At 36.2% G+C, this 27,114-nt stretch overlaps 1 protein-coding gene across 2 annotated transcripts in view; it reads left to right on the top strand.

The window, feature by feature from the left end:
• LOC149564500 (uncharacterized) overlaps nt 1-25,428 on the top strand; it is a 165,700-nt gene extending 140,272 nt beyond the window's left edge. For both annotated transcript variants that reach the window (XM_089818042.1, XM_089818043.1), the window contains exons 9-10: nt 24,200-24,416; nt 25,091-25,428. In XM_089818042.1, the coding sequence (XP_089674168.1) occupies nt 24,200-24,416; nt 25,091-25,273 (400 nt within the window). In that variant the 3' untranslated portion in view covers nt 25,274-25,428. The remainder of the gene's footprint in view (nt 1-24,199; nt 24,417-25,090) is intronic.
• The last annotated feature ends 1,686 nt before the right edge of the window (nt 25,429-27,114 follow it).

Genomic DNA, 27,114 nt, shown 5'->3' on the forward strand with positions numbered 1-27,114 from the left:
AATTCATCAGAGAAACAACAAGAATGGAGAATGGAACACAAATAACCTTCAGTTAATATTTGCCAAAAGATGGTGCTTTGATTTGCCAGATCCAAGCGAAGTATTATATGCAACAACAGAATAGGGTGAGGGTTGAATCCCACCAAAACCACACGAGCCAAATAGAGAAGATCTTTCACTTTTGAAATGGCGAACAACAAAGAATCCCAACAAGAATTCGCAGTACAAAGAAACAATTCAAAAATGCCCCATACGACTACCTACAAGTTGTTCTTAAATACCCGTCGGGGAAACTTTCTGAGGGTGTACAAAGATAGCCGATGGTTACACAAAAACTATGGAAACAAAACAAAAATGGGTCCAAGATATATTAAATCAATTGACCCATTAACAATAGTTTGATTAATAATTTATTTTATAACAGGAACATCACACATTAAAATATCCACCCTGATTTGGATATTGTTTGAAAGTATATAATTGAAAATTTATGTTCAATAAAGAGAGTCAGCTGATCTTTTCAGTCAGCTTGCATTCAAACAAGATATGAGCATAAAACATGATATATTTGCACCATAATATTGTTGGCCTATTTTCATACCTTAGCAAATTTAAACTTTCTAAGCTCATCATATCTCACTATAAACATCAACATGGTCCAAAGTAGTTCACAAGCCAAATCACAAGATGATTAATTTTTGTATCTGTTGTCTGAAATTTTCTTGCTAATAGAGGAAAAAGAAAATGTCAGAAAGATACGAAGGTTTAAAAATTCTATCAGCCCTCCCTTTAATTTATAACAAGCAATAGTCTCAATGTGTTCTTAAGGTAAAGACAAGCCTTGACAAAAGGGAGTTGGCAGCATGTGTGAAAGTATTTAAAAAGATTATTGACATTCACAATAGTTATTCAACCTCTTGAAGGATGAAATATCACGGAAATAAGAGAATCACATTTCAAACTTCACCAACACATGAAGTCATTTGAGTTTTAAAGTTATTTTAGAACTATTATCGGGCTTTGCAATGGTTCCCATAACCACATCAGAACCCGACTTCACATAGAACAATGGGAATTAAGAAAGAGGTACCAGTGGGCTCCAACAACATGTTTTGAACTCACTACAAATTTTGAAGTGAAAGAAAATGTTTTCAATGGCTTGGTGATTGGTAATGCTTTAGAACAATCGGCAGTCTCCAAAGTGGTCTTAAAACCTGTCAGCCACTTCTGAAGTGGAAGAAATGAGAAAAATAAAATGATTATCAGTATTTTACATGGGTTTCCAACAAGTGGCAAATTCTAGAAAGAAATATTCAGAGCCATTTGAGCATGATGCAAAGATACCCCACCATTTTCGGAACTCACATAAGTATGAAGTAAATGAACGCTTTGAAATCTATTCAACATTCGGTAGTAGTTCCAGAACTATTGTCAGTTTCTGAAGTGGATGTGGGAAACCTTTAAAGAAGCCAGCACAATGTTTACAAGCTTTGTCAAGAAGGCAAAAGCAAGTCTATTGACATAAGTTCTAAAACAGGTTGCAGGAGCCAAATAGGGTTTGGAAACACTGTCGTTTATCTGATTCCTTTTCTCAACCACACATTGGGACCCAATACATTTTGAATACCTACTTGCTTCTTTGACGATCCAGAAACAAATAAATGTGAGATATGGTCCTTGAAAACATCACATTGATTTTATGAAATTAAGTTGAAGCCATGATTCCTTAATTATGCAAAAGAGCTTAGTACATGAATTGATTTCCAATCTGTTACAAAATGACAATGTGTTAATACAAGAAGAATATACTATTGACGAAGCCTAATGAACAATAATTTTTAGCAGATACATCAACCTCTCATGACAGTCTTAACTTCAGGTTCAAACATCATCCATTTGCAAGAGCTGTGGTGTTATGATGAAGAGTTGAGTTAAGGAATCTAAGTCCTTGGTTGAAGGTTTGCATATAAGCAGCAATACGGTGATGACATTAATATGGTGGATATGGTGAAGACATATGTACAAAAGGCCTTATTTGCATTTTGAAGGAGGCATATTAATACTTTGCATGTGGAGGCTCATTTTCTTCCCAAATTTACGTTGGAGACAAGAATTAGTCTGTTGAAATTGTTTAAGATTATAGCTGCAATAGAGATCTTTACCTCTGATATTGCTATATGTTGAAATTGAGAAAATGCCTCTTTATTGTGTCAGCAGCTAAAGAAGAGATTTATGATGATATTTCCAAGTGAACACGACATTGCATCAAAGGTGTGGTAGGTGTCTCACTCTAAATATCTGACGTTTTATTATCTAAAGAGAATTGTGAAGAGACATACGTTCAGAAATATGAAGTGACTCGCATTTGGAAATTGAATAGACTTTCGGTTATTATATAAAGAGTCTCTCAATTATATATATATGATTGCTTTGTATGTGTAAGAACCCCAACCGGTTCTAACTTCGCTAGACTACTAATTTGCAAAGACATATAACTGATTTTTTAAATAAATAAGCATTTCCTTGAATTTTTTTTTTAAATGTTGCCAGGCAAGATAATAACATTGCATAGAAAGTAAATTATGAAACTAATTCCAAAGCATTGAACCATATGCTTATATTATTGACAGAAATCATATGCAATGGAAGAGGAAATTATTTATCAAATTCTGAAATTACATTGCAGCTAATTAAGAACCTAGCATCAAATCGCTCCACCTTGAATTTGCCATGTAACATCTTTGAACTATTTGCAAAGCCCTCTAAACCTTGCTTGTTGTCTGTAGATGGTTGGAGGTTGTCTGCAATTCCAAACAGAGACCTCTAAGGGCTAAGATCTGCATCCAAATAATTTGTAGTACATAATAAAGTAATATTGTAATTAGAACTAATTAAGCTTTGTGGGGTTTGGGTGGTTAGGAAGTGAGGAGATGCTTAGTTGGTTTTCCCAACCAACTGACCCTCATATAAGAACTTTGAAATATGGATGATGTACTCATGTGTTTGGTAATCAATAAAAGCAATAGTATTTCCTCGCCATCTTGGTATGCGGGTACGTGTAATGAATGTTTCTATTGGTTTATTGAATCTATGTTCTAGTACTCTGTATAACATGGGATAATCACCATTCTACATTTTGGCGTGGTTGGTTAAGACTGAACCTACAGGTTGTTGGTGAGGTAGGATGGAGTAATGGTAAGACCCTTCCTACCATGTATACAAGTAACAAACAATGACAATGTAGAGGAAGAAATAACCAGAGAAGATGAGTTCACATGTGATCTGGTGACAGCCTGGGAAGTTTCTGTCGACCAGTACATACAAAGGGAAGCTCACAAGAGAGCAGTTCCGAAGAGTACGGTACAAGACGAACTTTCAGTACTACCAACAGTGTACGATCTACTTGGACAGATCCCTCAACTATTGGCAAGAGACTTGATATGTGTGGAGGAAGAAAGAGCAAAGAAGGCAACAAGTACTCGAGTAGTTCACCGAAAGGACACGAGAACAGGACTTGGAGGAGCGTGATAATTCAAGGAAGGTAAATAGACACTAAACCAATTCATGCCCCTGATTCCAAACAAATATCAAAGGTGGGTTCTAGAAGAAGAAACTGAGGAGGAAGTCGCCTTGAGGACGTTATGCTTCCAACAACAAGAGGAAAGACGTAATCTAAGTGGATGAAGGGACCACTTCTGTTGGGTGGATAATTTGCAACTGACGGTTTTGGGTAAAAATTCAGTCGCAAAATAGGATGACCAGCCACAGCGTCTGAAACAGAGTCCCTCCTACTTTAAAAGGAAGGCTTCCCCCTTCTCACCATTCCTTGGATCAACTCAAGGTAAGCAAGAAGTCAAGAGATCTTAAACAGGGTGTTACTAATATCCTTTCTTCTTAACTTTCAAGAAAGGATCCACTTACTCGTAGAACGAATAATGGGCAAGGTAAATCTCTAACTACACTTCTATCAAGAGCTGGAAATAGTGATACCGACAAATCTTCACTAACTCAAAGGCTAGCTAAAACATACCGATTTGGCTCTAAGTCCGATCATACTTCTATATGGTAAAATTTTTACAATTAGGGCACAAAGACTCCTAAAAGTAAGAACAATCTAACTATTTTGCGAATTAAGATGAAAATACAAGCCACAAACAAAGCTTCTAGCTATGGATTTTCACAATTGTTCCTGGTCAAAGCTCGGGCTTCAATTGTTTCTTAACTCTCTATGCTCTTTTATTGAACACACAATAATAACATGAATCAAGACAATAGGCACAAATTATAGTCAAAGCTTCTAATTTGTTCTATCACAATTGCTTCCAATCAAAGCTTTGAATCCAATTGCTTCTTTTATTCACTTTTCTCCCAAATTTGTACTACACAATCAAAGTTATGCTTGCACAAATGTGGCAGAGCTTTCTTGCATACAACAAAAGATAATTTTTACAATGAGGGGGCACTCCTTTATATAGGCAAAGAAGTTGAGAAAAAAGGGAGGAAAAAGTGGGAGCAACTCAACCAACTTTGACCAAGTCTAACTACAAGAGAAAATATAGGGTTACATGCAACTACACGTGCAACTCACATTACATCTTTTACATACACATATAACTCGCATTACATGTAATTACACTTTTTCATGTAATGCATCTTCTCCAACTACAAACATGAAAGAAGAAGAAAGAAGACGGAAGAGAAAAGAACAATTCTGAAAGGCCTTGTACTTGACGATGCAATCCTAGAGGATAACAGGATTGGGAGTTCCTATACTTTGTACTGCTGCATTCACATTGATAACCATAGTGTTGCGTCTTTTGACAACCTCTAGCTCTCTTTTTGATGAATTGTTCATTATCATGTGGAAACTTGATGTGATCCATCTTTTCTCGCTCAAGTTGTCGTGAATTCTCCTTTGTAGATTAGCACAAACTGGAGTCTTTGACACTTTGAAAACCTTCTTGATGATGTTTGGATGTACACTCGAAACAACTTTCCATCAATACCTTTAACTCCTTTTTTTTTTCTTTTTCTTTTTTGAAGTAAAGTGCTTGGCGCATGGGAATGTGTGTAAATGGAGATTGTGGATTTTCAAAAAGTGACTTGGGCTTTCAAGATGTCACTGCACGGAAAATGGATTACATGTAAATCCAACATGTAATGGAAGGCGGAGGGTGAAATGAGATGCAAGTGTGAGTGAAAGATACGCTTTACATGCATATGCAGATGAAGGCTAAGATGGAAAGCATGGAAAGATATGGAAACATGTATTTATTCATGTAAGTGCAAATGTGTATATGAAGATGGAAATGAAACAATGGAGGTGAGATAATGAATTATATAGTCACTTTTGGAGGAAGAAAGAAGTCAAAATTCACAGAAAGTGAAAATAACATCCTTTTTGTCTGTTCAAAATATGACTTTTGATCAAAATCAAACCTTTTGGATGCAATTACATGTAAGGCATTTCGTGTAATCGTGTTGTGCAAATGAAAGCGAAAAATGAGATGGATGAAAATGGAAACGAAAAATGGGATTACATGCATGTGTGGATGGCGAATGAAGTGAAAAACATGTAATCACATTTGTCAGATGAAATGTGAGATGTAATGACATAGAAACGGAATGTGAAAAAATGAAATGATAATGTTTTCACATGTAGTGAAGGAAAAAACGAGTTTTTGGGAAAAAACTTGCAACTTCTCCAAAATGGAGAAAAACTGGCAACAAGCACACAAAATCAAAACAAAAGAAAAACATATCTTTGAAAACAACTCAAAACATGCCAAGATGCAATGCACTCCAAAGATGAAATTCGAATTTGGAACTTGGGGAAGAACCAAAGACATCAAAATGAAAAAGAAATTCATATTTAAAAGAAAAATGCATATTCTAAGGCAAAGATTTTCACAAATGGCATCCATTCAACGATTTCATGCATAAAATTAGCAAGGATAAGCATGAATTAAAATGTAAGAAAGAAGAGGTCCACTTACATGATGAATATGTGCCAAAAATGAAAGAAAAGATGCTCTTTGTTTGAATTTTTCTTCAAAAAATGATGAGAACTTTTCAAATCTCCAAAATCCAAATGATGAAGGGCAGCAAACAAGGAGATTATTTAGCAAAATGCCAAAATGTGCCCTAGATTAGCTCCTCCTTGCAACGTTTTAAAGATTGCATGTTGTTGAGCTGTTTTTTGCCAAAACAAGCAAAAAACGTGATCTTCAAAGTAAAACGTTTTGATGATTTAACACCAAAATAATGATCATCAACCAATGCAATCACCTAATGAGGTAAAAATGACTTGATCTCATGCAAAAACGTGATCAAACTTGACAGGTTTATGGAGTTTTATGCAAAAAATGTGCCCTAGCTTGGGAGTCTCAAACATGTTTTTGGGTGCAATAACTTGATTTTTGATGAGGGCAAAATGATCACCTCTTCAAAACATGATGAATGCAACTGATTTCATTCAAATCCATGGAGAAAATCAAAAGTTATGATCAAAATAGGAGGTTTTTGGAGCAAGAACATGTTTTCTTCACATAATAGGATATTTTTATGTTCATTACATATTTTAAAACATGTTAGAAGGCAAAAGAGGACCTTTTTGAGTCCAATGCATGTTTTAAAATATGTCTTGAGATATAATCTCACTTTTCGAAGCCCATTACATATTTTAAAATGTGCAAGTCTCCAAAATCTCACTTTTTGAAGTCACTTACATATTTTATAAACATATCTCACCTTTTTCATGTCATTGCATCAAAAAGGTCCACTTTTACAAGCTTTTGATGTAATGACTTGAAAAAGGTCCTCAAGATGAGTTTTCATATGCATTAGCATGAAAAGTTTCCACTTTTCATGGTTTTTTACATGCATATGCACATAAAATGTCCACTTTTAGACTTTTAAGTTATGCATTTCACTTATTTTTATAAAAATGTCAACAATATGAGTCAAAAATAACATTTATGCATTATATTAATCAATATAAGTCATAAACATTAAATTAAAGTGACATTTATATAAGTATTTGATTTAAAAATCAAAAATTTAAAAAGTAACTATATAGTTCTATAGTCACTTTAAGTGAAAAATTAAAAAGTAATTCAACTTAAAATTATAACATAAATTGCACTATAGTCACTTTAAGTTATAAATTTAAATGAAAAGTAACTTCAAAACATAACAAAAAGTGAATAAAATGTTACATTTTCAAAAAGTGAATGTCAAAATGAAAATATAACATCATTTTTTTAATTCGTGTTGTTGCACCTAAAATGTCTTCTTTTGAGGCACTAAAATGACCATATCTCCTAACTGACAACTCCGATTGACCTCTAGGTTAGACCGAATCGAAGGGGAAATCGAAAGGCATAACATGAGCAAATTCAAAGGACCAAAAACAAGCAAACACAAACTCAAAAGCAAAGAACGGACTGTGAAGGCTTCAAAAATCAAGCAAAGGCTCGATAGAAAGCAAAACGAAAACGACTTGACGAAGGCCTTCAGTAAAACAACTTGATATTCGAATTGAAATGGATCAATCGATCAACATTAAGCAACTGAATATCAAATTCAAACTTAGAGAAACATGAAACTAGCTTGGAAAAGTTTCGTGTTGTTACCAACATTTTGTGGTGACAAAATGCAGGACAACAACTTCGAAATCCAAGAAGGATTGATTGAAAATATAATCGAAGGAATAGCCAATTTGGCTATCTCTAAGATACCAAGGAAGGCAGGGTACAAATACTTTGAAACCCCTACACACATAGAGCATCAACAGGGATAAAACCCTAGCCTAGGAGGAGATACTGTTGGGACAAGCACCCAGGAATTTAGCCCGTCAGGAGGGAGATTCTCGTCATGAGGGAGCATCCCAAGAGGGAGTGTTCCATCAGGAGCGAAAAATAGAAGAATGACAATGGACAAACAAAAACTCCCTAGATTCACGGGGGACGGCTTGGAGGACCCCATACATCACTATAAAACATGCATAACCATATGGCAAGCAAATAGAGAGAACGATGCGAATGAATGGCTAAAAGCATTTCTAGCCACACTAAGAGGAATAACCATTGACTTGTATACAGATTTGGAGGCAGGCAAGAAGAATACATGGAATAATCTCCACGCAGCCTTTGAAGAAGAATTCAGACTCCTTCGGGATGATGATGAAATAGTGATACAGATCTATAATACAAGGCAGGGGAATAATGAATCTGTCAAAGCATATAGTAGGAGGCTGAAGGAATTGATAGGAAAACTTGACAACAAGCCTTCGGATGGATTGAAGAGAAGGTGATTTATTGAAGGGTTGACACTGTCCATAAGAAAAAAGATGAAAATAGTTTCATCATCCTTCACCTATGCCTGTACTCGTGCAATGGATATAGAAAGTGAAAACAAAACCTCTAAGGCCAAGAGGCGGGGAAGCATGAGTAAAAGCTCAAGAGAAAGTGGGGATGAATCCAAGACCATCCAAGCCCTAAGGAAGAATATGATGAGATTAATGAAGGAGGTAGTAGGAAGTAAGGAAGAGAAAAGAAAAGGGAGGGAACTATGGTGCATAGATTGCGAAAAGGAGGGCCATACAAAAGGGACATGCCTGGGCAAAGCATTTTGTGAGATCTGTCAGGGGTTGGGACACAATCAAAGGTTGTCCCTACAATCTAAAAGCATGGAACGTGCAAGCATTCTTCATCCAAGGAGAGCAATCCCCTCCACCCCTCCATGAAATATGAATCTAGAAGCCTCACCTGGATGTTACAAAAATAATAGATGAGGGAATAATGATAACAGTAATAACAATAGCAATAACAACACACCCCAAACAGCAATCCAGCATGATTACAAGAGAAGACCTATGATCCAATGAAGGTGGTGCAATGAATGGGGACATTTTGCAAGAGATTGTCATAATATAGGATAGAATGGAGGAATGTTGTGTAAGTGGTGCAAACCAGGCAATCATGAGGATGCGCTTGCCTTAGTCAAAAAGGGGTGAACACGTTGGATATTGCAAAACCAAAAAAAGAAGTCCTTGCTATCACAAGAATGCAAGACAAGAAACTTGTTTACATGGATGTTGCTAGGGAAAAGGAAAGATTTCATGAAGCAAGAAAAGACATTCAAGACAACATGATAGCAAAAGGGAAGGCAAATACAAATAAACTTCCTACTAACCGTCCTGTACCAAGCATCATGAAATAAGTACTAGAGACCACTATTCCCATGAAAATTGTTGATCTACTAGAAATACTACCTCAACTACAGGTAGCATTAACTCAGAGAGTAAGCATCAAAGGGATACCCCTTAAAGAGGAGAAGAAAGAGGAAGCATAAGTAGGAAAGGAGAACAACACCCTACTCACCATAGGGATAGGGAGGACACCAACAGTGGTCGAAATGGAAATAATGGGTTTTAAACTATCGAATACTATTATTGATAGAGGATCTGGTGTGAATGTCTTATCTGAGGAAACATGGAAGGCAATAGAGAAAATCACACTCTGGCCACCCACATTCCAATTGGTGGGTGCAGACTAGCATGGAATCAAGCCAATAGTTATTGTGATGGGGCAAAAGGTGGTAATTAGTACACAATAGTTCTTTCTAGATTTTGTGGTGATTAACCGTAGAAAAGAAAGATACGATGCGTTGTTGGGAAGAGGATGGCTAGTCACAACAAAGGCCACCCATAATTGGAAGAGAAATAACTTGTCCATAGAGGTAGATGACAGAAAGTACACAATAGACCTATGGAACCAGTTTGTGAGTCAGGGCCTGGCATCAAATTCTTAGTCAGACGAAGAAGATAGAGAAGGGGTGGACCCAGATGGAGTGCTCTGGTTGGGGGAGTACTCAGAAGATGAGACGAGCTCTCTTAATGGCTTATGTCACCGAAAAATGGGAGACTATGAAGTATTTCAATCAGAATGTAATATGTTGTAAATCCAAGGAGTCAAATCCGAGGAAGGATATCCTGATGGCTATAAGGAATATAAGGAGGGTGTGGCTATTATCAACAATAAACCAGCACATATATTTGAGGAGAAAGTAGAATACAAGGAGGCCAAGGTACAAACTATAAAGCTTAGTGAAAAGGATCAACCCAAGGAGATTCTTATAGGGAACAACTAGGATCCAATGTTGAAGACGACAACTTTTAAAATTTTCCTGGAGTATAAGGATGTCTTTTCTTGGACGTACAGGGACTTGAAAGGAGTGTCCTTAGAGTTGTGTGTCCATCAGATACCACTAGTAGTGGGAGCAAGACTAGTAGGCAAATGGTCGTACCGAATGAATAAGAACTATGCAACCAAAGTTCAAGAAGAAATCACAAAAATGCTTGAGGCTTGGATAATATTTAAAGTACAAACCAATGAGTGGGTATCTCCTATAGTCATATCATTGAAGATGGACTACAACCAAATCTGGATATGTGTCAACTTCAAATGCCTGAACTCAGTAACTATAAAAGATCATTTTCCAATTCCTTTTGTGGATAGCATCCTAGAAGAGGTAGTAGGCCATGAAATGTACTCCATGGATGGATTTTTAGGGTATAATCAAATCAATTCAATAATGTTGAGGAGGATAAGCTAAAAACTACATTTATCATTGAAGATGGGGTGTATGCCTATAATAGAATGTCGTTTGTGTTGTGCAATGCACCAACCATATTTCAAAGAATCATACTACATATCTTAGATGGTATGTCAGTAGGAAATTTCAAGGCCTTTATGGACGATTTGTTCGTCTACAGTGGAAAGGACAATCATCTCAAAGTCATTTGTGAATGCATGGATCGATGCTGAAGAGCAAGGCTAGCCTTGCACCCAAAGGAATGCAGATTTATGGTCCCACAAGGTAGACTTCTTGGTCATATAGTATGCTAGGAAGGATTGAAAACAAATCCTGATAAGATCAAGTTCATTTTAGACACATAAGCTCCATCAAATCTAACTAGTGTCAAGTCCTTGGGACACGTAAGGTACTATAGGAGGTTTATAAAAGGATTTTCTGAAGTATCTTTACCCTTAGAAAAACTAACCAAGAAAGGAGAACGGTTTTGTTGGGGACAAGAACAGGAAGAGGCTTTCAAGAGCTAAAGAAGAGGCTGGTAGGTGCTTAGATTCTCATATACACTGACTGGAGTAAAGAATTTTGTGTCCATGTAAACGCTTCTAACTATGCAATAGGGGCCACTCTAGCACAAACTGAGAAGGAAGGGTTGGACCATCCAATGTATTTTGTGAGCAGGCTACTGTCAAAAACCAAGTGAAACTACAATACCACTGAAAGAGAGGCATTAGGTATGGTCTATGCAATTCAAAAATTTAGACATTACTTGCTAGCTACTCCCTTTACATTTTTTGTTGACCATCAAGCATTAACATATTTGGTAAACAAGCCTGTGATTCAAGGGAGAGTGAGTAGATGGCTAATCCTTCTGCAAGAATTTTACTTTTAAGATCATAGTCCGGCCAGGAAAAAGTCATGTAATTGCAAATCAATTATCAAGAATTAAGTCAGGAGAAGCCTCTGGCAGTGAAGTGAACGAAGATTTTTCGGATGCCCACCTATTTCAAATTGTCGTAGTACCCTAGTAGTACAAAAGTATTGGATAATATTTGTCATCTGCTACCTTTCCAAGAGAGATGCCAGCAATAGAGAGGAGAAAGACTCCACTCAAAAGCAGGACATTCTAGTGATCGAGGGATTATTGTACAAGATGGGACCAGGTGGGATATTAAGCAGATGAGTTATGAAGGAAAAAATTATAGGAGTCCTAAGAGAATCCCATGAAGAGTTGGCAGGGGGTCACATGGGACCTAATGTGATAGCGAGAAAGGTATTGTTGGTTGGGTTTTGGTGACCCACGTTGTATGCAGATGCTCGAGAATGGGTTTTGAGTTGTGATACGTGCCAGAGAACTAACAAACGCCTAAAAAGAGATTTATGTCATTGTTTTCATCACGACCACAAGAATTATTTAAATGATGGGGTCTAGACTTTGTGGGGCCATTGCCTATAAGCAATAACCATGGGTGCAGGTACATATTGGTGGCAATGAAATATCTTACAAAATGGGCAGAAGTGCAGGTTCTACCAGACAACACAACTCTTAGTACAACCAAGTTCTTTTATGAGCAGGTGGTAACCATTTGATATACCACTATACTTGACAAGTGACAAAGGGGTGGACTTCATAAACCATACAATCAAAACCATGACAAGTATATAATTGTTCATTCTTTTTCTCATCCCTATTATCCAAGGGCAAATGGTCAGGTAGAATCTACGAATAAAATATTAGTAACAATTTTATACAAGATCTATGGAGTGGAAAAAGGAGATTGGGAGGAAAGACTTCCGGTCATGGTATGGGCATATAGGACCACCTAAAAGGCCACCATTGGGAAAACCCCCTTCCACCTAATGTATGGGTAAGAATTAGTAATACCAATGGAATATACAGTACCAAGCCTACTAATAGCAGTTCAAAAAAGACTGAGAGAAGAAGAGAGTTTAGGGAAAGGCTCAACATCTTACTTAAACTAGACGAAAAAAGAACACTAGCTCAATGGGCAACCAAAGTGGCACAAAAGAGGCGAAAATTTTGGCATGATAGACATTTGAAAAGAATGAACTTCAAACCTGGACAGAATGAGATAAAACCAGGTAAGTTTAAAATACGATGGTTGGTGCCATACAAGGTTCTAGAAGTCAAGGATAACATGGCATTAAGGTTATCTTCCTTAGACAATACATTGCTAAAAGATCTCATCAATGGATCTAAGTCGAAACCATATAAGGGCAGAAATCCTTGCCTACATATTTGTTAGAAATGCAAGGTCAAAATGATAAAGCAAAAGGAAAAGAGGAATATTCAATGGATATGGAAGAAAAAGTCAAAGAGGAAATATTAGAAAGGGAAAAATTGGAGGAAAATATTAAAAGAGAATAACTCAACCATTTCCCTTTATATGAATGGAGGAACTCGAAAAATCACAAGAGAAGCATAAATAGAGTTGTGGTAAAACAACTGGAGGACTGCGTATGAACTTGCTGCCTTCCATTGCTACCGTCCATACTTGCTACCTTTACATTCATACTTGTTGCCTTCATGTCCGTACTTGGCGATTATCCACACATACAAACTTATCCATCCATATAAATTGGTATGGCCATACGAACTCTCTCCCCATGTCACCGTGCAGACCATCTCTCTCACACTAGTCATACGGACAATTCTAGCCCTCACCATATGAACTCCCTCGGCTTTTGTGGTACAAGCACTAGGAGAAATAGTCGTATTAGTGTTGTATAAATCTGGAACTACTGTCATACAAACAATTCCAATCTTCACCATATGGACTCCCTCAATCGCCTCGTACGAGCACCAAGAGTATTATATAAGAGTATTGTACAAATCTGGAAGTAGAGGGAACATTGGGAACTTAATAGAAGAAGAGGAAGCGTCTGTAAAAAAATATACAGGCACACCAGGCAAAAATACAACAAACATAGGCACACAGGTATTCAAAAAGTGGTACAAGCAACTCTCTCTCACTCGGCAGGTGGCAAGAAGAAACGAGTTGGGAAACGGTTAGACCACACAATTGATTCAAGCTGCCTAGGGATTGGTGCATTATCATAAATGGTGAAGTTAAGCATTGGGAACTTGAGCAAAGGACAAACTATTGATTCAAAGAGGCAAAACACTATTGCAGACTAAGTGGTTGGTGAGGAAGATGGCAAGTAACAAGGGAAAAACTGTAGAAAAGATTATTGTTGCCAACATTACTTTTGAAAGTATTATGGGGAGTGAGTGTTGCACTTGGTGGGAGCATGCAAAAGACACCCAATCTTTGAAAGAGGCACTATGGAAAGCATAGGTAGATAAAATAATTTCAATACCTATCTTTGACTTAAAAGAGTTTGAACCTGTACTATGCACCATGGTGGCTGGCTATGATAAAAAAGTCAATAAATCAATGATTCGATACTTTTAGCAAACTCTAACAATTTCCTACACAACCAAGGAAATAAGTAAGGTTTTTGAAATTCCCCATCATAGATGAGCTGACGAAAACCCTAATGACCATGGAGGAAAAGAAGAAGTGGTGGGGATTAATGTGCAGGAATGATCTCATGAAGCAGGAATAGGAAGGCATTCTTAAGAACAGTAGGGGCCTCAAGAAAGTGTTCTTAGCCAACGAACAATGGCATTGCATTGTCGATTTGGAAGTCACAGTTGCAACTGCACATTAGATATTGCTCCATGGATGTTACCTGTGGTTGAGGGATTGAATAGGGGACAAGTGTACAACTGGGGGCAATTCCTCTCTAAAAGACTACAAGAATTCATGGAATTGAAGCATAGAGCATTTTACTTGCCACATCATGCCATAGCCTTATTTTTGGAAGCAGTTTATACTCAGTTGGCAGTCGAGCATAAAGGGACATTGGTTTTGACAAACAAAGTGAAACTCTGCAAACTGGCAATGACATATTAGGTGCACTTACACAACTGTAGAGCAGGTGGAGGAGAACCTCAGAAAAAGAAACCAAGACAGGCAGCGATGTAGGTAGCATCTGTTGAGGATTCAAGTCAGGAGGAGATTGGAGAGGACAATTTTGAAGAGGGGGAGAGTAGCATATACACATCTTCAGACTCCCAAGAGGCAAAAATTTGTCTAAGTCACTTGAAAGACACACTTGGGGATATCACCTTCATACCACCAACAGGAGGACTACTGCCCACAAATGTACCCGAGTATGCCCAAATTCACCAACCTGACCTAAGTACGCTAGGGGATGGTGCAGTGGCCAATAGGCGTATAGATGAAGGTGTCCAAGGAGGTGCCTATACAGAGGAATGAGCCCATGGAAGCATCGGTATGGTGGAGTGTGAGGACAAGGCGAATGCGCAGGAGGGGGAAGGCAGTCACCACTAGCAACAATTCCTGTAATGGGGGGCCACAAGACTTTCCCTTCTCGGAGTAGCACAACTGTTTCCATCAAATCAGCAACCCTGCACTAAGGTGATAGACCTCAAATGCGAGAAACAATGTGTGCACAAGGTGAGGTTGCAAACATCATTGGGTACAGAAGTGGTCCACCCTGTTGCTTTGGTGGTGCAACCCACAGGTTAAATAGACATTTAGAAGGAGAAGCAGGTGGAAGACACTACAGCTACAGAGGATATGCCGATTGAGGACATAGTTTTGGAGGAGGTTGATAAACTACTTGAGGAAGAAGGGACAGTCTCCCCACCTTCACTCACCCCTCTAGAAATAGAGGATGAAGATCCCACAGAAATAGAGAGTGAGAAAGTGGGACCGGCTGAGACATTTTCCTTCGAGGACAGAGCTACAATGTTCTTGAAAGAAATACAAGCTATGGAGCATTCCACCAAAGAAGTGATCATGCAAGCTAAAAATTAGAATATTGGGGCCATAGCTAGGGCGACTAAATCATTTGTAGCATATACGCATCAAGGTTGTCATACAGACTGGGAGTTGCTTCAGCAGAGTGGGTATGAACAAGAGGAAATAGCTACATAATGGATAAAATGATACACTATGCCTTTAGCTCAAGAACAATTGTCTCTCATACAGACACTTGTAGATATGGAAGTTGCATTTCAAAAGATATACTTAGAGCTCCAACAAGGAAAGAACTCAACACAACGGTTGGTTAAGGAGTGGGAGATTGAAAAGGTTGCTCTAACAGAACAATAGAAGGCAAAAAAAACAGCCCTAGAAGGAAACTAGAACATAGAAAAGGATGCCTTGGAAGACAAAATTGCAACAATAGGAGCGAAGAAGATGGATGCTTTACAGGTTTACAGGGAGTTTGGGCCAAACAAAAAGTGGCTCAATGAGATCTTCAACGACTTTGCGGAACCCCAAGTACATGGATGTCTTCCCAACCCTCTTTTTGAAGTCTAATTTTCTTCTAGTTTGTTGGGTAGTTGTTTGGAAGACGACTTCTTTTTTTTGGGAGGGGGGATAAATGTTGTACATAATAAAGTAATATTGTAATTAGAACTAGTTAAGCTTTGTGGGGTTTGGGTAGTTAGGAAGTGACATCGGTTGGCTGGGATATAAGAACTTTGGAATATGGATGATGTGCTCATGTTTTTGGTAATCAATAAAAGCAATAGTATTTCATCACTATCTTGGTATATGGGTATGTGTAATGAATGTTTCAATTGGTATTATTGAATCTATGTTCTAGTATTCTGTATAATGTGGGATAGTCACCATTCTACATCATCCTCTAGACTTTGCTATTAAATGATGAAACAAAAAACAAGTTCTTCTCAAATTGATCACCATATAAACTCAAATGGTGGTTTTGGATTAAACCACGTCCGACACAATTCATTGACTAACTGAACGCCAGTTCAAAGTGCAAATGCTGAGAAGAATTCTCAATTCCTTCAAAATGAGAAAAAGTTGAAACCCACAGTTCTGCACTTCAACACCAAATCACCAAAAAAATAAAAATGCATCCAGCAACATAAGTGAAATCCAAAACCCCTTTTACAATATTCAATTTCCATTTGTCTTCATCTCCTTTAATTTACTTTAAAATTATTTCTCACAAAGCAACTTTTTGTTCGTTGGCTAAAACTTTGTAAGTCACTAAAGACTACAACTTACAAAATAGTGACTTTAGGCAACATCTTATGAGATTTCTCTCTTCTCTTAGCAATAGGGGAGGCTCCCTTACTACCATAGGCGGCTTCAACAGGAACCTAACTAAAATTACAGAAAGTGTGGTTCTCTTAATAAATTCCTCTTCTTTCTGGAATGATTGCAGACAGTTGCAACTTTCCAACTTAACAAAAAGTACCTTATTGCTACGATTATACCAATGACATCTTAATTGACATAAGAACAATACCAGGGGGAGCAATTTATTTTTTATATTTTGTGAAACAAAAATAGGAACCCAAAGTCTTTTGCCTTTTCCTATTTTGGGGGAATTTTTGCTTTCTTGTCCCTATTTTGTCATGATTTTTTTTTCCTTAATATTTCCCATATTATTTAACCTGAATTCCCTTCAACTTAAAAAAAAAACCCTTTTTTAATGTCTCCAATATATTATAAAGTAAAGGGGACCATATAATTTAAATATTTCTCACAAACTATAAATAATGCATTAATAAAGTTAAATAATTAAATTTAACTTTATAAAATAACTAAATTAAGGCACAATAAAACTTGTTGTCAATTTTAAATGATTATCATTAACATGTCATTGTCATTGGATGTTCAATCATGCTCAAAATGACTTGCTATAAATAGTAAGTATGCCCAAAACTGCCTCAAAACCACCTACAATGGTCTGCAACTAAAATTGCCTAGGCCAAATGGTCTCTAGGTCCCTTTAATGTCTTGGTTAACCTATAGGACCATGGGGAAATAGGCTAACAACACACCATGTCATGAATGATAGAAAGGGGACATTACAAAATGAATGCCTGCCAATAATTGTCTCCATCGGGAGAAAACGAACAATCGTGGCAAGATGGAAAACACCTTTTTCAACAATGTGGGAAAATTAGTCGCTAGCCATATTGCCCTTTAATTACCTCTTCTTTTTCAAACCCGTTTCAACAACTACACACTTGTGATATTTTGGCATTTACGTATCTATTGAATATTACCAAACTACTCAATTGCATGCCCTTTCAATTCAGCCAGACTTGTAGCACTACCACAAGTAACTATGTTGTGACAAAAAATAGCATCACCCCCATGTGAATGTCTTCAAGCTACTACATGTGTTTAGATGGATAATGAAGTTTAGATGATGTTGGAAACAGTGGACCAATTGTTAGAATTTAGATTGAAGTATATCATTCTGAAAACTACTACAAGAAACATCTACAATAGACTAGATACCTATGGCATCTACTAAGGTGAACTCACAACCCTATTAAGCCTTTACAAGTTGCTGCAAGTAATTTGCAACCTTGGTATGGGTTTCATTTTAGTTGTTGTAGGTGCACTTGCAACCTAAACCCCATTGGTTCACTTAAATTGAGCATCTAATGAATCACATGCAATGGGTATTTTTTGGTTCAACTTTTGTTATAAGAAATGGATCGATCAAGATTTAAACATAAAATGATCTTCCACGAACATGTTAGGTTATCTACCAACTATCAAAGGATCCTTACAGGTCCTATGTATTGCCCCTCTTTGGGAAATTCCTGAATTTGCACCTACAAACATTTTTAACCACTAAAAACGAATATTACTAAGTATCAAGAAATTATGATAATATTCAAATTAATACCTCAAACCATCATTGAAAATTTAGATCAATCAATCATAACATTATTAAATATCTAGATTAAATGTATATTCAAATTCCTCATAGCAAATTGGATCATGAATTTTTTGGAAAGTCTTGCAGACGTGCAATTCTCAAGGTTGGTCATCCTTGATTTGCCTAGAGCATGGAAGCTGGGTCACTTTTCCACTTCTCAGTCCACATTGGAGACTTGTCGTCTTACTTGATTAGGCCCAGAAACGTGGAAGGTTGGCCATCCTTCAACCTCTGGTTTAACTTGATAAGAGCATGAAAAGAGGTTTGTCCTTTCATCTCTCATGAACTTGGAAGGCTAGATGTCCTTCCTCATTACATGACACTTCCATAAATTCAAAATGGGTTTCTCAAGGAATTTGCTAGATGATTGCCAACTAAGTAGCTCTTGGTGATTTAATTAATCTATCCGCCAATGGGTGCAACAAATTATTTTCTGAATATTATCTATTGCTTCTCTCAATCTATATTTTGAGTTAATGTATTGGTTGATTGGTTGATTGATTGCTTCTTTATTTATTTGATTCCTTATTTCCCAGTTGATGTTGTATGGTTGATTGTATGTTTTCCTTTGATTTGATGATTTGATTTATTAGTGAGGATTGATTTCAAGCAATTTTTAATTATGTATATAGTTGTATGAATTGATCTTTGATGATGATTTTCCCGACTCCATATGTTGAATTGATCCTCAAATTGATATATTGAATTGATACTTGAATAGATGATGCTTGAATGATTGAGGGTTGAATGGTTGGTTTTTGAAAGATTTCATGCTTGAATGATTGATGATTTGATTGATTTGATAGATTGATTCATTCCTTGATTCCTTGAATGATTCTTTGTAATGGGCACCCCTGGATGTCCCAAAAACTAAACCAAATTGCTGAAAGGAATTATGTCAAACAGTTTGCATTCAACTTCTTAAAACCCCTTATAACTCTGGAAATCAAACGTTTATTTGTTTGTTGTGTTTCGTGCATGGAATTGGTATCATACAACATAAACTAGAAAGAAACTACAATAATATGCAAAGTGGAAATGAACTACTGCTAATAAAATGTTATTTTCAAAATTCATAAAACCAAATACATGGCAGATTTATCAACTCACTAATTACTTCAAAAATATTGTCATAATACTCCAGCCCATGCTTACGAACTTGCTGCTACAATACTTTGTCCTCCAATCAATCCACTACCTTCATAATACCATTCCCTCCAAGCGGCATAAGCGTCGGACAAGTAGTGAAGAAGATATGAGCAAAATATCAAATCTGCCTGTAGCCGAAAATGCAACTAAACTACCTGATAATGAAGCCAATAAGAAAGAATTCCAAAGGCCAAACCCCAAGGGAATGACGTCTGGAATGTTACAAGAGAGGATAGACGTCCTCAAATGCCAAGAACGAAGCTGCAACTCACACACCAATTTCTTCTCATATTCCACCTGTCTAATGAAGCCACAAATGCTTCCTTTTCTTCTATTTCCAAGGGTCCACTCAACTCATATGGGCAATGTGGGATAAAAGATGTGTAATATATAAAACATATATTAAAATACCCCTTATGTCTCCCTTGGGTACACATCACCATAAAATAAATATTAAAGTAGCACTTTAATATTTTACAATTAAATTAGACGTTACTTTAATAAAACTTCAGGCATTAAAATGTATTAGCAATCAAACTCCGAATAATGTGAGTGATAGCTCATCAGAAAGCTCTCACCGAGGAGTATCGAATCCAATCGCCAAAATTGACCTGCACTGTGTCCTGCCGACTTACTAAAAATAGTAAGTATGCCTGAAACTAAGTAAATCAACTTCGTTTTGGCCCTAATTTTTTCTTATCCTCCACTTAGACTTTGGAGAACGTGAAGGCCAAAAGATGGGATCATTACAAATCCGCCCTCCTTGAAATTGCTTGTCCTCAAGCAATTAAGTAACATAATGAACTCCAACCTCCACCTGGATCCCAATTAAAGTAATGTGTGATATCCATATAGACATTAAACAAATTGCAAATGAACATCATTAGGACCAACCACATGTCCTGCAAGTTAGCTCCCAAAACTTGTGCTGATGAAGTATAAGTCTGGATGTCACTAGAAGGCGGCTCCATAGAAGATCTATGAAACCTCTTCCTCCCAACTGCTGCAACACAAAACTGAATCTTTGTAGATAGTGAAAACTGAGCCCAACTCCACTCAGGTGAATGATCAACATCAGCCTCAAACATCAGATTGTCATAAGACAATGTTGCATCCATGTTGAACATAGTACTATCCCAAGAGTGAACATTAACACTTTGTTGATCGATAGTATAATATGACTCTGTCACTATATTGCTCACCTCATTAGCAATAACAAGTGTATTATCATCAGAGCACACATCTACAACTGCATGCTTATTACCAAACTCCTCATTGGATGGTTCAACTGACATAGAAGTGGTTGTTGATATGACAGTTCCCTTGCATTCTCCTAATTCCACTATTGCTACATCATCATCCCCTGACAAGGCTTCATATGTGGTCTCCTGACTTTGCACGCATGTCTCTACAGACTCTGTCGAAATGCCCACATCACCAACATCATAACTGGCTGGCTCTATACGTGTCTCGATCCCACCTAAGGAATCAACTACCTTCTGCTCTGGAGCAGCATACAAATCATCAATGTTGATGCCCATCTGTCTAGCCATAAGCTGCAACATCATATCCATTTGCCTATTCTGCTCCTGTTGCATACGTTGCCCCTTCTCTAATGTACCCAATAACTGTCTGAACAGTACCTACCCCTGATCTGGACCAGCATTTCTGCCTCCGCCTAATCCTGTATTCCTGTCATCTCGATCACCCATATTATTGTCCTGATCACAGAATATCTCCTCTGTGTCTGTATGGTTGAATTCAATGTCCCCCTGCACGGATGTACTAGACTGTTTGCTTTGCAAGTCTGAAATCCTATTTTGTCTTGCTCTGGTATCGTGGAAATTATAAGACCCCTGTCGCATGCTCAAACATAAATGCTTAGCCTGTGTTTTTTTTACTTACTTTTTCCCTCTATCCGGCTGTTCCAAATTCCCTATAAGACCTCCACAGGATGGCAGGACTTATAGCTCTGATACCACTGTAATGGGCACCCCTGGATGTCCCAAAAACTAAACCAAATTGCTGAAAGGAATTATGTCAAACAGTTTGCATTCAACTTCTTAAAACCCCTTATAACTCTGGAAATCAAACGTTTATTTGTTTGTTGTGTTTCGTGCATGGAATTGGTATCATACAACATAAACAAGAAAGAAACTACAATAATATGCAAAGTGGAAATGAACTACTGCTAATAAAATGTTATTTTCAGAATTCATAAAACCAAATACATGGCAGATTTATCAACTCACTAATTACTTCAAAAATATTGTCATAATACTCCAGCCCATGCTTACGAACTTGCTGCTACAATACTTTGTCCTCCAATCAATCCACTACCTTCATAATACCATTCCCTCCAAGCGGCATAAGCGTCGGACAAGTAGTGAAGAAGATATGAGCAAAATATCAAATCTGCCTGTAGCCGAAAATGCAACTAAACTACCTGATAATGAAGTCAATAAGAAAGAATTCCAAAGGCCAAACCCCAAGGGAATGACGTCTAGAATGTTACAAGAGAGGATAGACGTCCTCAAATGCCAAGAACGAAGCTGCAACTCACACACCAATTTCTTCTCATATTCCACCTGTCTAATGAAGCCACAAATGCTTCCTTTTCTTCTATTTCCAAGGGTCCACTCAACTCATATGGGCAATGTGGGATAAAAGATGTGTAATATATAAAACATATATTAAAATACCCCTTATGTCTCCCTTGGGTACACATCACCATAAAATAAATATTAAAGTAGCACTTTAATAATTTACAATTAAATTAGACGTTACTTTAATAAAACTTCAGGCATTAAAATGTATTAACAATCAAACTCCGAATAATGTGAGTGATAGCTCATCGGAAAGCTCTCACCGAAGAGTATCGAATCCAATCGCCAAAATTGACCTGCACTGTGTCCTGCCGACTTACTAAAAATAGTAAGTATGCCTGAAACTAAGTAAATCAACTTCGTTTTGGCCCTAATTTTTTCTTATCCTCCACTTAGACTTTGGAGAACGTGAAGGCCAAAAGATGGGATCATTACATTCTTCTTCAATTGATCTCTCCTGACTCGTTGTTGGTAAAAGTGTCACCACCTTTCACAATTATTGAGTCACCTCCCTTCATAAATATTAAGTCACCGTACTTCATTTCTGCCTTTGAGAATAATAATTTATATCCAACTTGATTCCTTCATTCCCTATTTATGATCTCTCCTTTACTACTGAAAGAGTCATTACCCTTCACAACAATTGAGTTGCCACCCTTGATTGCTTCCTTTGAGATTAATAATTTGTTTCCAACCTGATTCTTTCATTTCCCATTTATGATTTATTAAGTCTTGGCTTGATTATCTCCTCCCAAGGAAATGATCTCCCTTTTAAATCTTATATTTGAGGGGATCATAACCTATTATTTTTGCCCTTCGATAGAGACAATTATTCATCCTTAACTGTTTTTTGAGAATAACCATTTTATTTCAAAACTGATTGACTAAATCCCTTGTATCCTCTTCTCATAGATTGATCTCTCCTATACCTTAATCCTTCAATGGTCATTACTCTTTATCACACACCTTTTGACCATTCATTAAACTTAATTAAATTTTAACTATATTATTTTTTAATATTTTTAATTATGATTATTTACTATTAAAGCTATTTTATAAAGGGGAGATTACTTTCAAGCTTTGTTGGAATGTGGATTGAATGTTTGCCAACTCTACTCAAGCCAAAGACATCCTACGTGCACCTTGCTAACTTGGATTTAATGTTGTAAGACATGGACCAACTAGGATTTGACATAGCACCTCATACAAACATGTTGGGTGATCTACTTCTAAGCTATTAGTCTTTCATAAGTTTTTGTTTAGGCTTTGTGCATTATGGATTGAAAATCTTAATAATGTTGCAACATCCTCTCTCTATTATGCTAGAAATGAGTGATGATATTATGTATTAACTTAATCCCACTGGCTATGTGATTTTACTATTTATGTGTGATTTCTTGTTTATAATGTGTTTCCATATGGAATGTCAATAATGCGCTACCATGGTAGAGGTATTATAACTCATTGTCTTCATACTTTGTCACATTATTCTTTTTTTTATATGGCAATCCTTTTGTAGTTGTGATATTTTGTATGTATCTCTTAAGGATATTGTCTGGCTCTAGTTGTGGAAATTGACATTTCATGATCATTTCATTAGAGTTGTGAGATTTCTTTAAGATGATTATTATTATTTCATGTATTATTTATTTAGAAACTCATTGAATAATTTTTTAACTTAATTTGGACCAGCACAACTGCTACCATTTATTATGGGAGTGATTAATTCATGTGTAATGTAGTGATACATTCATTCAATGGTTTTTATTTCATGTATCTTTTATTGAGTTATCCATTGGCTTTTGTCATTCTTGATGATGTTTCCAGTAGTGTGGCTGGGAATATTAGAGACTGAACGTATTAGATTGTTGATCTTGAAGAATAGTGCCATTAAATTCTATGTGTGAGCAAAGAGATCTAAAAGACAAACCTCTTTGTTAACTCTCTTCTGGGAAAGCTCAATATCGAATGTGCAATTCTAGAGACATTGTTTTTGAGCAATAGGGAATTAAGTATTAGTGCATTCGTGTTTCTTTATTAGTTTTTCATCATGAACTTCATTGTATGTGCTCTTACAGGGTTGAAGCCATTGATTGTGTCATAGATGCAATCCAAGGAGATTATTTCCAAGGTGGATATGACATGCTTAGTCGAGGGGGTCGCTATATTGCTTATGGTGCTTCTAGTTTCACTCCTCATGGAGATCGCCCAAATTGGATTTCCCTTGCATGGAAATACTTTCACAGGCCAATGCTTGACCCCCTAAAGATGATGGAACAAAACAAATCTCTAATGGTAATAACTCTTTCTCATATATTGTACTTCATGTTTGTGCATCAAGAAAGTGAGTTATCTTGTGCATTTTACCTACTGTTTTTAAATTGCTTTTAGTATTCCCACCTTGCCTTCCAAATTTTGCAAATTAAGAATTTTAGTACAAAATTTTGATAAAGTGAAGATATCTTAAAATATAATTTTTCACCATCCTTAATTGCAATATTAATGCTTTTGAGACTTAAATGATTTTTTTATAAGATAAATTGTTTTTCTTGAAATTATGAGGCAATAAATGGTGCTTTCAGTAATTTGGAAATTTAAGAAATAGTATGCTTAAAATATGTAATATAATGCCAAAAATAATAGTTTGGAGCTATGTTGTATGAATAGAACACTTCTTTCAACATGCATTGATGTTTTAAATGGCATGTTCTACTAGATGTAATACAATCCAAGTAGTATCCTATTTTTCATGTTTGCATATTGTTGAAAGGTGCACTAATATTACTAGATCATAGTGGGTTGTCATTAGAGAATACACGCACACACACACATATATATATATATATATATATATTAGGCCCTTAATAATATAGGGTAGGCCTACTATTTTTTGAAATCTATCTTAGGTTTAAAATCATAAATTATAATTTCATGGGTTTTATCTCTTATCTTTATATTTCTTTTTGCAGGCATTTAATTTAATATGGATGTTTGATAAATTTGAGTTGTTGGAAAGGTTGATTGAGGAATTACAATCAATGGACCTCAAATCACCCATTGTGGGTCACAAATTTCCATTTGTCAAAGTACATGACGCTCTTGGTACATTCCAAAGTGGTACAACTACAGGAAAAGTTATTCTTGAAATTTAGTAGATTATTTGAATTTGATTTGATACCTGATTTAAGAGAAACTTAATGACTATACTACGATGAATGTATATATTTAACCTAGGGAAAATTTTAAAATGCTACTATGATTAGTAACATTGAGAAAATATGTTAGAGTAGCAATGTTTTGCCACTTATCATTAGGTTCCTTATAGTTTTAGGTAAATGTGAATTTTTAATATTTTACATTTAAAGGGAAATGATATAATTTATAAAATCCTTAAGTGATTTATTGGTGTTTGAGGATTTTGCTTATTGTAATTGGACTTGGGGAACATATTAGAAAATTAACAAAAGATGATGTAAAATTAGATGAAATTTTAGGCAAGAGCCTACAATGCATCGGTAAATTGTGAGCCTCTCATCAGGGAGATCTTGGGTTTAAATCCACTTGTGATTAACACATAATAATAATTAATCTTAATAATAAATAACCTATGCTTCAATTGTTTACCTATCAAAAAAAAAATAGATGAAATTTTAAATTGTTAAACTGTAGTTCATCAGTTTTTTAAAAAAATTATCATCTTGGAGCAAAGTATTCTAAAATAATAATCAACTTTGGTTGTTTTCTTGAATTTTTACTTTTAATGAAGTTGAAGTTGGTTGTATTTTTTTTTTAATTGTACTACAAAGTTGGTTGTATTTACATCCTTCAACAATTATATTTGTGAATAGAGCCATTTGCTTGGCCTCATATATTTCATAAAATATGTACATGGAAGGTGAAAAGTTAGTTTACCAATAATATATTAGTTCTAGGAAGGACTATGTACTAAGTATGAATCAAACAATATATCAATGACAAGGCCAAAAGAAGGTTAGATATAATCTATTGATAGTCAATATTATTGGATGGGAATGTAAGCACAAAACTTGAAATGAAAAGAAAATGAAGTAAATGCAGTTGGGGATTGTCAAATGTGAGAGTTTCAAAACAGTTGCAAGAGAAATTAGAAATTGTTTGATGATTTTTCTTGAAGTGTCATGTGATTGCAAGGTAAGCGAGGCATGTGTTAACTTAAATAAAATGGTATTCAAGTTTATAGAAATATTCATATATGGTTTGATGAGGGGTACTCCCTTTGTTATTCCATACATATGACACAATAGAGAACTAAAACAAAAAATTAAGAATTGAACAATTGCAAGAACATAAACACTTGTTTTTTTATTATCTTTGATGAAATGTTAGTACAATATTTGAAAAATAACATGCTCTAGTCGTATGAGCATTTTCGTTACAACAATTTGGAAGTTAGAGTCACCATATGCACCATCAAAATTACCCCTATGTATTTTTTATATTGGGAACTATAACTGCCCTCCAGAAATTGTAACCCCATAGTTTGAGGTTGACCATCTTTATATTATTTTTCCCTACATTTGAATTCATCGAGAATATTCCCCTAAATGGGTATTTGAACGCATTGGAATCAAGTTAGGATGTGAGTTTGCATCGAAACCAAGAATTTCATGCACTCCTATTCACCCAAGATGGCTATTAACCAATATTGTTATAAGATGGTATAGAGGTAGGGCAAGAAGGAGAGATCAAAAGCGCCTGACCTCCCTATGCACTCGGGATCCATCTCTTATATATGTGATACAATTGATGACTAATATGAGTTTGCATGTAGTATCACATAGATAGTAGTGATACCACCATCCTTCCCCCTCTCACTCGAAGCCCTATCTATAGGGGTTGTTGAGAAGTAGGTACAGTGAGATGAGGCCTCTGATTTGATGTAGCTAGCCTAGCAAAAGTAGGTAACAACCTAGTAGTGATTATTCACATGATCCTGCATGCATACAAATAAAGA

Source organism: Cupressus sempervirens, chromosome 3 (assembly GCF_028749045.1).
Source record: "Cupressus sempervirens isolate cs-2001-9-10 chromosome 3, ASM2874904v1, whole genome shotgun sequence".
Lineage (NCBI taxonomy): Eukaryota > Viridiplantae > Streptophyta > Pinopsida > Cupressales > Cupressaceae > Cupressus > Cupressus sempervirens.